The following is a 14,178-nucleotide window of genomic DNA, read 5'->3' as shown; positions in this document are numbered from 1 at the left end:
AATGAGATAATGTTGTGTCTATGACATGCCTCATATTTAAACCAGACCACAGAATTTAATAAAAGACAATAAAGAGACAAAAAAAAAAAAAAAAAGAAAACAACCGGATCTACATGCCTCTAAAACTACATAATAACTGTTCACTATTTTCTAAATTGTGATAGTTTAAAACAGTTATGGTTTATTTATATGTGATAATTAATATATTGTGTAAGGTGTCCAAAGTGTGGCTCGGGGGCCATTGGGCCATTTGTGGCCCTTGGAATGATTTTGTGTGGCCCCCGACCACAGTTCAAAAATGGTACAAATTTGGTCCTTCAGCATATGGAGCTGATGCAGATAGACACTGTTTGTCATTTTGAGGATGATTTTTTTACACAAGTTTATATCTTCTTATTAAGTATTTTTCTTTACAAGCCATTTTTTTAACCTTCATTTTAACATTATTGGCTAAATACAGCAAATGTTTCAGAAGAAAGGCATTTTATATTTTATTGGTCTATGAAAATGACTGACTGACTGACTGGTCTATGAAATGTTTTTATAGACCAATTAAATAGAAAAGATTCAACCCAAAAAGTAAAAGAAACTGTGCACCTTTTATTTTAGTAGGACAAACATCCGAGACCTTTAACACTAGAACGAGCATTCTGGATGCGAGGGCGGTGATGATGTCATCGCATTACATTGGTCAGAATGCTAAAGGTTTTCTTGCACACTATAAAATTATGGTTTTGACAAGAATTAATAATAGTATTTGATCAAAACCTATTAAGTTGTATTATTATTTATAAATAGTACTGAAAAATAATATAGAGTAGTGGGTACATTTTTAAAAATAGCTTTACTAATCTGACCAAAAGCTGGACAGCTCCATGTTACGCCCCCTTTCACTCCGCGGACATAAACTAGTGCTAAAAATGCCTTCAGCTCATCCACATTCGTGTTCAAGGAGGAATCATCTCCTAAAACTCTGCGGGCCTCAGCCACCCTGAAGCCCTGAACGTGGATGTCCTTCAAGCAGAGGATTGTGGTCTGAGCATCTTGGATCTGTCAACGCGTTCTGGCTCTGACGCCTCCCTCTACTTTCTTCCTCCCCTACCACTGTCCACACAGCGCCATCCTTTCCTATCTCCTCCTCCTTCCCAGCTGTGCGCTGATCTTGCGATGAAAACGCTGTAAAGCGTAGAATAGATTGTTGTTACTGGGCTACTCTATCTATGACCTAACTTATTGATATTTCTTTTTCCATTATCAGTACCTTGAGTTGTAGTTTCTCTCCTGCCAGTGAGCTGGGTTTATAGCTGGGCACTGGGCACCAGGCTCGTCTCCCTGTCTCTGAACCTGCGCTGATTGTGGCACTGTTGCTATAGTTTATATATTATTAGTTTACTAATCTGTAAACTATAGCCTAAAATGATAAAATTGTTACCTAGACTAGGCTTTTACTACCTTGAAATAATGCGCCACAACCTCCTGCTAATGGGACGACTCACTCTGTGACCCGCTGTCACTGGAACTGAATGCTGACTAAGAACCGTCAGATGCCCTCTCGACCCCAGAATCGCGATCATCAAATTTTTGAAGCATTTCCATTGCCTCTTGAGCAGAAAATATCCTTCTGGAAGCCATTTGTAGGACGCCAACAATCAGACTGCGTTCTAGAGTGGCAGTTGCTAGGCAACGCTCGCGCGTATAGTCAGCCGCGGGAGAAAAATATCAATGTAAATAATAAGGCCGTCAAAATAGCGGCTGTGGTAGTTAGAGGTAGAAATACTTAGATCTTTTATTTACTTTGTTATTTTTTTTAAATAGAGACATAGGAACACACAAGACAAAGGTTTAGAAAAAGTCAGGATGTCAGGAAGATAAGAGTTTTAATAAACCAGAGTTATGGCATGTCAAACTTTCAAAACCGTCAAATTGACGGCCCTGGGAGTTCTAGTGTTAATAAAAGTTTTTCCTATTTTGTTTTATTAAAATATTACATGTTTAATGTATTGCTGTGCAGGTAAAAAAAAAAAAAAAAGAAAGAGTTCACAGTAAAATTATTTTTGAATATTAAATAAAAAAAAGAAAATGATGGCCCCTGGGTACTAAGGACAACAGAACACAAAAAAGTGTTAAGTGTCTCACTGACCTTGAATTTGTTGCCGACGCTGATGAAGCCGAGTTTGCCCGCCTTCTGTTTGGAGTCCTTGGAGGTGCTGGAGTTCTTAAACAGCTCTTGAACAAATTTGTCTTTTGATTCACACACTAAACTCTCCAAGGACATGTGGAGGGCGTCATTATTCTTCTCCACGAACCGCGTCTGTCAACACAAGCAGATTCACATTCATTTATGTAGTGGAAGGCTTCATTTGCTCCATACTGATAGAGTGTTAAACCAGATGAAGAATTGGCCACCTTCTGTACGTAACAACAGTTTTCTAAATGTGATGGAAATATTCAATAGTAACTTAACATAGAGTGCCACTCAAAAGTCTTTACACCCCTTGTGTAATTTTCCACATTTTGTCACGTTACAACCACAAACATCAATGTATTTCAGTGAGGCTTAAATGTGACAGAACAACACATATTGTTCGGTCACAGTTCATAATTGTAAAAACTATTCATGTTGAGAAATACCGTTTCATAGCAGACGGCTCCAGCAAAGTGCCTGATCATAAAACCCTCGTCATCTCGGAGATTTCTGTGGCTGGCCAACTTTGACTTCCTGGGCACCTTAGTTGGTAAAGAAAAACATTGAAGTCAAAACATTTGAGCTAATATTATCCTGGCTTGGAGGACTTGTCACTATGTCCCTGAAGTTGAGACCCACAAAGAGCTACGCTTTATAATACACACCTCCATTAAAACCTTGTTCAGGGATTTCTTGCACTTATTTAATGATTGTGCTTCAAAAGACACATTGAGAATTTCTGAATGCCACTTTCATCTTGTCCAGTTAAGTGTTATAAAGGCTCCAAACATTGATTATTCTTCAGAATAAACAATGAAAAAAAGGTTGAAGCACAAATTGCTAGAAGATTGAGCACAAACGAGTCTCTGAAAAGCTGCAAAAGACGTGGAGTAGCTCACAGAACACTCAAGCTTTCCACATTAGATTTTCACCCTATTAAAAGCAGTCTTCTTTTGAGAGACAACAATGGCATCGCTGCAGCCAGCCACCTCTAATCATAAGCTTGAATAAGTGTCAAGGCTACATTCTTAAAAGGATTTTATGTTCGCAGATAATCAGACTGACTGCCAAACAATACGGACAAAGACAGCAACGGGGGGAGAGATAAGGGGGCTGTGTGTCAATCAAAGAACTGCTGTAATAAACAGCAAAAACTATGAGTGATCACAATGACACTATGAACGGGCAGTAAGATATTCCCAAAAACTCCAAAAAGACCACAAAGGAGGTCAACAGTACTCGAGATCCGGAGTGAAAGAAGAGAAAGAAACGAGAACAGGAAAGAGTGAAAGAAGCCAAAGAGAAAAGGAGCACAGCCAAGAGGTCTGACCGTCAATCTGAAGTGGTCCTTATGCTTGGTCTGAACAGCCAATGTGAAGTGTTGATCACTGGGCTGAGGAAGGCGGTTCTCTTCATCCAGAATGTCCAGGATTCCCACCAACTTTGTCTCCACAAGATCTGGACAGATATTAAATGATCGTATTACAACTGATGCTTGTGCCTGAGTCCACAATGTAATTTAGGTTGATTAAGGATTATGATTTGCTGATACTGTGAGACATGAAATGTTTGTATACGAGACGCGTAAATAAGCCTTCAGGCCAGTTCCATTTAATTTGGTTAGTAATTGTGTGGAGTGTGTTGTGTAAAATTACTTTGAACATTTATTCTATTTTCTTTCTGTGTTTTCTGCTTGCTTGTTTTTATTTCACTCAAATTAAAATTAACATCTTATGCAGACTTTTTTTATAAAATAAATTACACTAACTCTAACCCTTTTTTTTGTTTTAGATGCTTTGGCATCTAAAACAAAAAATGTAATTTATTAAAATCCCATCACACTATTGCGTATCTACCTAACGTTTCAATGGTGTAGTCAGATAAGCTGCTGTAGATAAATAAATTAGCGCTGCAGCATGAACTATTTCATCACCAGCTAAACCAGCCTGCCACAGATTTTAATTCCCCAGCATGAGCAACAGCTACATGACTGCAACTCAATAATCTCCATGATAACCACATGCTAACACTGATTCATCTCATGCAACATTATGGAAACACGGTCTTCAATTAGCTCGGGATGCCAAATGCTTGAAACTGAAAGTGAAAAATAAAAATACTACAAGAGGCGATGTTACTACAATAGTAGTGTACCTTGTGCTTTTGCAACAAAACATGTGAATGTCATACACTGTTCAAATTGGAAGAGCATCTAAAGAATGTCGACGGTGCACAAAATCCACGTCATTTCCTACTGCTTAGAGCTTCGAAAGGATTTTTTCAATACTCCAGCGCACAGAGCAGACTTAGAAACAGTGACACAGCAGCTTTTTTTCAGTTTTTCATCATTTGAGACATATTTTAGGAACAGGAATCCCATTATGTGTTTATTTTAGGTATGTTGAAATGCTACGGCTCTTATGATACAGAACTTACATAACCACTAAATGTTCTGTCTGAATTTGGGATTCATTGAAATTTCCACTGTTTACCGTGTATGAATTTGAATATTTTAAAAAGTACAAAACGTGTTCATCAGATGCTCATTTAGACAGGTGTGAATTATTCATAAAGCATGCTGTTCAGAGAATAATGTTGCAGCCAAGGACCTCAGAAAAAATTAGCATGAGCAAGCACCTGTGCATAAATCGAGAAGATTGATGAGTGAATTAATGGCCATCCCAAATGGTCATTTGCAAGTCATAAATGTTATTCACTGCTGTCAGTTAACCTCACACCTGAATAATCACAACCTTTGAAATACAAATCGAAATTCATTCACCTTGATACGTGGACTACTTCATCTCATTAATTCCAGGATTGATTCGAGGACAAACGGAACCAAAACAAGGGGACATAATCTCAATGTCTGATGGCACTAAAAGGCAACAAAACCCACAAATACTTATTGCACTTGCTCCCCTCAGATAAACAGATATGCACGCTTTGATGATGATGGGAAGTCTGCAATTTTGTTCCTTCAACAGATGTATTTCTCTGCTCTGACGTGGATCCCAGAAGGATTCAGATGAATGCCATGTGGCTGTACTGCATCACTTTAGGTACTGCATACACATTTTAAATCCTTGGTTTAGCTTTATTTAAACACCTTTTCTTATCTTCATTATGGCCATTTTCTAATAACTCGAACAGGTACATAAATAAGGTCAGATTGTTAATGATACAGTGAGAACACAGTTGCTAATGTGAATGGATACCAAGGTAACATTTAGCACTTAGCGTTACTGTTTCAGGTATTTATTCTTTAATTACTATTACAGTTGTACGTGATTAACACAGTACTACATACTCTGAACTTTGGTGTCCATCAAATTCAGAGTTTCAGATATGTCTCCAGAGAAACAAATGGAAAGCAAAGCAAAGAGTACCAAGTGATAAATAGAGCTGGAAAGATTTTGTGAACATCTGATTACATCAGAAATCTATGTGTAGAACTCCTCTGCCCTGTGTGTGAAAGTTGCAGCCAATGATTTTGGCAGGATTTTTGCTTTCAATGCCTCATCCTGATTGGACGGTGTCACCTCAATGGGAGTGAGCATAGGGGAATTTGTGGGTTGTGTTTAGGGTCTCCCAGGACATGTCGATTGCTTTACGTGTCAATGGACAGTGAAAATAAGCCTATCATTACAATAATTAGCATTATTTCATTTATTATTTATTTTTTATCATTATGATAATGCTTTAAATTATGCTAAATCCTTACAATATGCTATTTGCATTCCTGAATAATATTCCTGTTTAGGTGTTTTTGCTAAGGTGTTTTTCTTTGTGTGAGAAAAGTCGACGTGGTCAGATGTTGTGAAACCTCTTCATGTTTTCCTTCTCCCAAACTTTCCCCTCAACATTTATTGATAAGATTGTGACTGAAAAAAAAAAGCTTAAAAGAGAGAGAGCAAGTAAACTATGTTTTACAAAAGTTAAACCTTTAAATCAGTTTAAATAACATGTTGAATGCTTTTGTTCAAGAGTCTTGTAGATTTTTTGTAGATTGTAGAATTAGTGTGCTTATTTTTATTAAAATAAATCCCTGGGATATAAAATTTAGTGCATTCATTAATAAATTTAATCCTTGATTACAAGTGAACATTTATATTATCAACATAAATGCAGACTGTGATGACACCAGAACCTCTGTATTTCTTTTTCATTTGTAGTAGAGATCACTTGCTGTGAAATACACAATTTATCACTCAGAACAAATCTTTTAATTTCTTAATTAAATAATTTTACTAAATCCACAACAATTACTCATACCAAGATAATGATTATAATGAATAAAACCTGAAAGAAAATAAATTACCTCTAAGTGCAGCCACATCAGTATGGAATGATACATATTTTACCAAAAGCATAATAGCACCGGTTATAAAAATGCACACAGCAATCATGAAACAAAAAATGTAATGACAAGACAAACATGGTAAACGTTTAAGAAGTTATAAAACAGAAACTCACCAATACAGTCCTGGTTGTCAACATAATGCACCTCATTAACCCCCAACCCTTCCTTTTGATAGAGCTCTTGCTCCTGTAATGACCAAACATAAAATAAAAGAAAATCTCTGAGGGTAACGTTGGATTCAAAAAAGCCTTATTTTTATGAGTGACCTGGTAAAATGTTCCACTTCCTCAAGAAACAAACCAACAAGCATCAAACTAATAACTTTTAGATAACAGGTAATGAGCAGAACCAGGAGTTAGAGCCTTTAATTACAGACCTTGAAATATTTTAATGTTGCAGGATCACATAAGAGGAAAAAAGCTCAACATGTCCCATGAGAAATGAACATTCTAATAGGAAAGCTCAGAGGAAAAAGAAAGCAAAGTGAAAAACAAATCTTCTGCATGGGAACCATTTTCCCTTGTTATGAAACAGAAACAGTTTGGCTCATCGGTGGCGTGACGTGGACTTTAATCCACCGGCTGCTCACCCACCTCTTTGAGAATGCGTTCATTGAAGAACTGCTGCAGTTTCTCATTGCAGTAATTGATGCAAAACTGTTCAAAGCTGTTGTGTTCGAAGTACTCTAAGAGAAGGAAAAAACAGAGGAAGCAAAACATGAATTTCAATCAATACTCTGAAGAAAAAAATGTAAAGCTTATGTTAATTATAGGAGTTGGGAAATCATTTTCTCCTGCTAGATGCCCTGTGATAAGTTTATGCATCATATTAACTAAATAACCAAACGAGCCACACACACAAGCGAGATTCTCTTTATAAGACTCGATAATCCACAAAGCAATGAAAAACGTATAAGAGGAAAGAAAAAACATTTTGGCAAATTACAGGTAAAAGTCATTGCCTATATTTTCCTAACTCAACATAAAATTTAAGCCAAAGTTTCAGAGTGCATCTATCACCAACTGCGTTTCATTACCAAACCCAGCGATGTCCAACACGCCAATGAAGTTGGAGGAAGTCTGGAAAGGGAAGCACTGGTTGACACGTTTCACCACATGATCAAAGAGGCGGCTGTACACCGTCTTGGCCAGGGCGTCCCGAGCATTGTTTGCTTGCTCCACCTTTAGAGGCACCCTGGAGGGACACATGAAACGGGGCAATGAGAGAAAGCCTGTATCTGGGACATGCTGGCCTGTTTCTACTTTTTTCAATCAGCCCCATTGTTAATGTGGCATCGACGCTTTCATGTTGATATGAAACGTTAGGGGCCTGCTGCTTAGATCTTAATAATCCAGCTAAGCGTTTCATTTAAAACGTAGGCTTTAAAACAAAAATGTGAACCTAGAATTCTACCTGAATGAGTAATGGTGCTTTACCCACCATTCATTATCAAATTATTCACAGAGGTTACCTGATCTCACAAAGGGCACCTCTCCAAAGGCCAAAGAGTTCAACTGAACTGTCCCAGCCGGGAAGAAGCTGCATTTAAAATTGAAATAGCTCTCCTTTGCAGTCTTATATATTTTCCAACTACTTCCTTTTAATATTCGGCTCAGAAAGCCCTCCAGTGGAATCCTCATCTATAACAGATACAGTAGTCCATCTAAAACAAGAGTCTCTAAGCAGAATTTAAAGTTTTCAGTAGAGAGAAAGATAAATACATTTAAAACATAAAGCACTGCTATAATTGGTCTCAGTGACTGGTATCTTTATCAGTTGAAATGTTTTATCTGATGAGTTAAAAGACTCTGTAGCCTCTCCCCCGCCTTCTCTTGCCCTCTGCCTCCCAGGGGACGACTGGATGTTTCTGCAGCTTAGTAACAAAGACAGTCGCCCTTTGTTCCGCCCGCTCCCAAGACACGGGGGCTTCACTGTACCAAAGCCACGCTCCCCTGCCTCCTCAGACACAAGCTGCATTATTAATGTGGAGGAAACACTTCCAGTCCAGGCCAGCATCTGGCCCCTTTTAAAATATTAATCTACCAAACATGGCATTACCACCGAAGTACAGAGGAGCAGTGTTAATATCATTTACTCATTGCGTATGCTCTCTAACCTGAAGGTCGTTTTAAAGTACAATTTAGTTGTTTAGGACTGTTTGATGTCAGGAAAAAGAGAATCAGTTCCTGGTCATCTGTGCACTCATTGTTTTAACTCTAATTAACCAATCTCTTGTTATTTTAGCTATATTTAAAAGTTTCTGTCTACATACAGCCTTTACCTCAAAGTTTAATCAGTTAATACCTTTTTTCTGCAGTGAAAGAAGATTAATTTTTTTAAACAAATAATGAGAAACTGAAACTCATCTTACTTGATCACTGTGCCTTTGGCGCCCCCTGCTGTAGTGAGCATAACTCTAGTTGTGAGGCTGACCCTCAAGTCGTCTTGGTCCAGGCCCAACAACTCAGCGCAGCACTTCAACGTCTGGTCTGACTGGTTCTTCATGATACAACCACCTAAGAGCAAAAACAACAAAGTGCATACATAAAAAACAAAACCTCACAAACAATCATCTTGTGATGTTTTGTTTTTACTGAACGTTTCAAACAGAGAAATGATCAAGGTTAGATTTAATTCATTTTACAGATACCTTTATAAAAGAAAAGAAAACAATCGACCAATGAAAATAAAGAGATCTGTGGCAGAATTTGCCTTTTTATTGTTCCCTCAGACTAAGCTGTAGTGGTCAAAAAAATCGAGATAATCGAAACTAAAGTTTGAAAGATTTTTTGGAGCTCCTTCAGCCTTCTCCTGTTTTTTCTCTTTTGGAGTTGTACGCACTGTTTTCCTTCTTTTGTTAAGCTGTAGGTGTACATAAGGTTTACAATGTAATATCCATTAATGGAATATAAAATGCATGTGTGTTTACAACTATTCATTTACAAAAATGTATAAAAATACAACTTAAAAAAATAAAAATAAAGGAATTACAAAAAGCAACATACTGTTACAAGGCATTTATAAGCCTTGACCTTTTTCACATTTTCTCATTTTAACACCCGATCTCTATGTATTTCATTGGGATTTTATGTGATAGAACAGAAAGTAGTGTATAACTGAGAAGTAGAAAGAAACATAGATTCTACACATACAAAACATTTGTAATTAGCCCATTTTCTGATATCACTAAATAAAATTCAAATCTGCCCTTTATGGAAGAGTTGGAAGAAGAAAGCCATTGTTTAAAGTCCTGTTTGCAGTTTGCCACCAGCCATGAAGGTGACCACAGCAAACATGTGGAAGAAGATGCTCTGGTCAGAGGAGCTCACAATTGAACTTTTTAGCCTCCATTTAAAAAACAGTCCATGGTTTAAAAATAATACTGCACGTTACCCTGAATTCGCAATCCCTATGATGAAACATGGAGGTGGCAGCACCATGGTGTGGGTATGGTTTTTCTTCAGAGTTGATGGGACGACGGATGGAGCCAAATCCAGGACAATCCTGGAAAAAAACCTGTTACAGGCAGCAGGGGACTTGAGACTAGGGTGGAGGTTCACCCTCCAGTAGGACAACCACCCTTAACATGCAGCCAGAGCTACAATGTGCTGATTTATACTAAAGCATGTTTATGTGTTACAATGGGCCAGTCAAAGTAACAGACCTCCTTCAAAATTGAGGTTTACAGACCACCCCTGTCTAATTTGACAGACTTTAAGTTATTTTCCAATGGGCCAAACGTCCGTCTGTAGATGTGCAAGGCTGGTAGACATATACCTCGAAACACTGTTTGCAGCTCTAACTGCAGCAAAAGGGGTTCTACAAAGTATTGACTGCAGGGGCTGAATACAACTGCATGCCCCACTCTTCAGATTTCCATTTCTAAAATGATTTAAAAGGTATTTGTTGTGGTCATGTGACAGAGATAGTGATGCAGCGCAGGATTTGGGGGGTGTTTTAACTTATGCAATGAAGCAATGTGAGCGGGGTGCTCATTTTGTTGCAATGTTGAAAGTGTCGTGAAATATAAATAATATCAATCGGCCCAAACTTTCCAACCGATCCATACCTAATCATTTTGCTTCCACTTTGCAAATATACACTACTTCATGCTAATCTATAACATAAAACACCAATAAAATACACTGAAGGTTGGGTTTTGAAAAAGGTTGAAAAGTTCAAGGTCAATGAATATGCTTGCAAGGCCCTGGAATAAAGTGGTTATTCAACTCAAGATTTTCTTTCTGAATCCTGCAGAATAACATGATTTTTCACAAATATTCCTTATTATTGATTCTGTCTCACCTGAAGAGCTCCCAGTTTCTTCAAAGTCGATGTTTCCCAGGTGCAGAACACCAGCGACAACCCTGAAAAGGTCCAGTTTCTCTGTGTCATTCAGGCCGATCTTCTTCATGGCCACACACATCCTGTTGAAGTCTCCCTGGTCGTCCAGAAGAGGGTCTCTGAGAGAACCCACCTTCACATGCTGCACAAGAAAGTTACAAACTAAAGAAGGTAAAGTAAAAGTTCTGCTTAAATCAAGTCCTTCCCTCAAACACCATGCTGTAAAACTGGGTTTAATATTTCTTAATGACCCAGACTTGAACTGAACTGAACCCAAACACAAAACTGAAAGCAGAAAAACTAAAAGGCCTCTACCAGCAGCACTCAGCAGACTCGATGCATTATGGAGCAACACTGATTAGCAGGTTTTACTCTGCAGGTACCGTGTGCTTTATTTTACACCTTTGAAATAACGAAGCCAATGAAATATAAATAAAATAAGATGAACAAAATAATTAATAACAAATAAATAAGAATAGTGTGACATCATAATGAATCATGTAAAGTGCTGAAGATTAATTGTTACATAACAATTAAAAATGGAAGAAAATGTCAGTTTTACATTTTCAGTTCTAAAATATTGCCCTACTGGAACAGAATGCTTCATTTTTTATATGATGGTAACATGGCTACATGTGTATAAAATGTTATTCAACAATTATTCTGCACACAAGCAAAGTAAATGTAAAATTTGCCTTGAAGCTCTGAAAACAGCTGAATAATTAAGCAACACCAAACCCAGATCCAATGCCAGCATGCAAGCGCAAAGACGAACCAGCATGCACCCATGTCCTGTTTTTATTATAAGCAGCAGCATTTAAAGCTCTGACAGTTTAGAAAAAACACAGGAGGAAGAAACAGGGAGGGGAAAAACAATCACCTTATTGTCCTGTTTATTATCAGAGATGGGACAGAGAGATGCAAGGACATAATCAGAAATAAATAAATCACATCATTTTACTTACATTAGAGCCCACAGGACGTTCATCAATAAGGTATTAAAGTTATAGATGTTGTAAGCACACTATAATTAGATGACTGATTTCAAATACATACAATAAGGTAAAAGAAAAATTAAATACACAACAGATGAACAGTTTTTAGTATGCAGCTAAAAATTTCATAATTCCAGTTGTAAACATTGTTTTTTTAAAAAAAGGTACATGTCAATAAACTAGAATATTATTGAAAAACTATTTCATGTAATACATTTCAAGTGTTTATTTCTGTTAATTCTAATGGTTGTGGCTTACACATAATAAAAACCCAAAATGTATTTTCTCCAAATATTCAGAACAAAACAGAAGGATTGTTAATACAGAAATGCATCAATGCAGTGTGGCATGGAGGAGAACAGCCTGTGATTCTGCTGAGGTGTCCAGAAAGCACAGGTTGCTTTAATAGCAGCCTTCAGCTAACCGCATTGTTGGTTCTGATGGTTCTCATCTTTCTGACAATACTTCATAGATTCTCTGTGAGGTTTAGATCAGATCAGCTGGTTGATAACACCATGGTGGTTAAAGTAGGCAGTGTGTGTCAGTACCAAGTCCTGTAGGAAAATAAAATCTTCCACAAAACTTGTCAGCAGAAGGAAGCATGAAGTACTCTAAGAGTTCCTAGTTGGTACGCGGACTCTGAGGAACCATCACCGAATGTGAAAACTTCACAATGCACCTCAGCAGCTTGGATTGTGTGGCTCTCCACTTTTTCTGCAGACTCTGGGAATTGATTTGGATTTTGTTCAGTGCTTTATCTCCCTAGCCCAGATAAGATACTCCTGACTCCAGTTTAGGGGTGGCCTAACACAAGAATTTGTGGCCCATGTCCTGGACACCTGTGGGTCATACCTTTTGAATCCCTGACTCCAGCTGGAGTCCCTCAAGTAAGGCTTTGCCTCACAATCCTCTCAGGCTGCAGGTATCCCTATTGCTTGCCCACCTTACTCTACCACACATTTTTCTTCCACTCAACTCTCCATTACTATACTTGGATACAGAAATCTCTTTATAGTCTGGTTCTTTACCAGTGACCTTTTGTTGCTTACCCTCCTTGTCATTGTTGTCAGTGACTGTCTGCTGCACATGCGTCAAGTCAGCAGTCTTCCTCATGATTGTGTAGACCATAGTTTGATCAAAACGTAACATTTCTGTATTAAAACCGCTTTTTACATAGGTTTCATGTAATATTTACATTTTCTGAAAGCCTGAATTTGCAGAATTCATTAAAACGAACAAAATTAAACACTTAAAATATTTCACTCTGTGTGTAATGTATATAATTATCAATTTGTTTTTCCTTTTTACAGAATAAAAATGAAATGAAGACATCTAATGAGTCCCTGAGAGAGCAACATAAGTTTGCTTATTGTTTTACAATATTAATTAGTGAGCTTTGCTACACAGGAGTGTGTAATTATATCCTTCTGTCCATAATTCATCAGATGCTACAAGCCAGTTCATGAATACCATTTCAAATATATCAGTCTGTTTTTCCTAAAAAGAAAGTTTGATTCATTACAAAATAGAGAATCCTCATTTAGGTTGATAATAGAATATTGTATTTCGATATAAATGATTTATTGTGCAGAAAGACCACATTGCAAACCATTAGACATGACATGAGAGAAGGTTACCTCGGCACTCTTGCGGCTCTGTAAGATTTGTTTATCAGAGTCCTTACTGGCAAAGTATCTGGTGCATCCTCGGCTCAGGTACTGCAAAAAATGAACAATCCACAAAGAAACTATTTAATAATGTCAGTATTTAGAAATATTTAACTCAGCCTTGGTGGGAAATCCTCTGTGGACGTTGCTGTTACAGGTTTTCACTGTTGAAAGATTTATTCAAGTATTACTCTGTGGATGACTAGAAGCAAATCAACGTAACTGCTTCTGTTAATGTAATGAAGAGGCCTTGGGGACTTGAAATGCTGACAAACATCTACAAGAACAGCCGTAGGTGCTTGTTGCTCTGGTAAAGGCTCTAATATTTCAGGTTTTATAGGTTTGTGGATAAGTTGCATGGTTTTCACAGTTTTTAAACAGATAAAGTTTTGAAAAGTATGATGTCCATTTACATTCAGACCCCTTTACCATGATACCTCTAAATAAAATCCAATGAAGCCAACTGGTTCAGAAATTACCACGTGCAAATTAGTAACAAAAAACCCATCTGTGGGAGGGCGTGGCGGTGGCGCAGCGACCCGTGTACGGAGGCTACAGTCTTCGACGCGGCTGCCACGGGTTCTGTGTCTTCCCCTCTGTCTCCATCCCATTTCCTGTTGGTCA

The 14,178-nt window shown here is 37.7% G+C and overlaps 1 protein-coding gene across 4 annotated transcripts in view; it reads right to left on the bottom strand.

The window, feature by feature from the left end:
* The window catches only part of myo6b (myosin VIb), a 62,942-nt gene that overhangs the window by 35,029 nt on the left and 13,735 nt on the right, over positions 1-14,178 (bottom strand). For 2 of the 4 annotated variants that reach the window (XM_047345985.1, XM_047345987.1), the window contains exons 10-19: positions 13,525-13,605; positions 11,773-11,781; positions 10,854-11,034; positions 8,920-9,064; positions 7,585-7,742; positions 7,142-7,233; positions 6,662-6,734; positions 3,516-3,643; positions 2,632-2,727; positions 2,141-2,311 (exon numbers count right to left, since the gene is read on the bottom strand). In XM_047345985.1, coding sequence (XP_047201941.1) covers positions 2,141-2,311; positions 2,632-2,727; positions 3,516-3,643; positions 6,662-6,734; positions 7,142-7,233; positions 7,585-7,742; positions 8,920-9,064; positions 10,854-11,034; positions 11,773-11,781; positions 13,525-13,605 — 1,134 coding nt within the window. The remainder of the gene's footprint in view (positions 1-2,140; positions 2,312-2,631; positions 2,728-3,515; positions 3,644-6,661; positions 6,735-7,141; positions 7,234-7,584; positions 7,743-8,919; positions 9,065-10,853; positions 11,035-11,772; positions 11,782-13,524; positions 13,606-14,178) is intronic. The other 2 variants (XM_047345986.1, XM_047345988.1) reach the window with 1 other exon arrangement.

This window comes from Girardinichthys multiradiatus, chromosome 19 (assembly GCF_021462225.1).
Source record: "Girardinichthys multiradiatus isolate DD_20200921_A chromosome 19, DD_fGirMul_XY1, whole genome shotgun sequence".
Classification (NCBI taxonomy): Eukaryota; Metazoa; Chordata; class Actinopteri; order Cyprinodontiformes; family Goodeidae; genus Girardinichthys; species Girardinichthys multiradiatus.
Note: the sequence above shows the minus strand (reverse complement) of the source record. Positions and strands in the feature narration are given on the sequence as shown.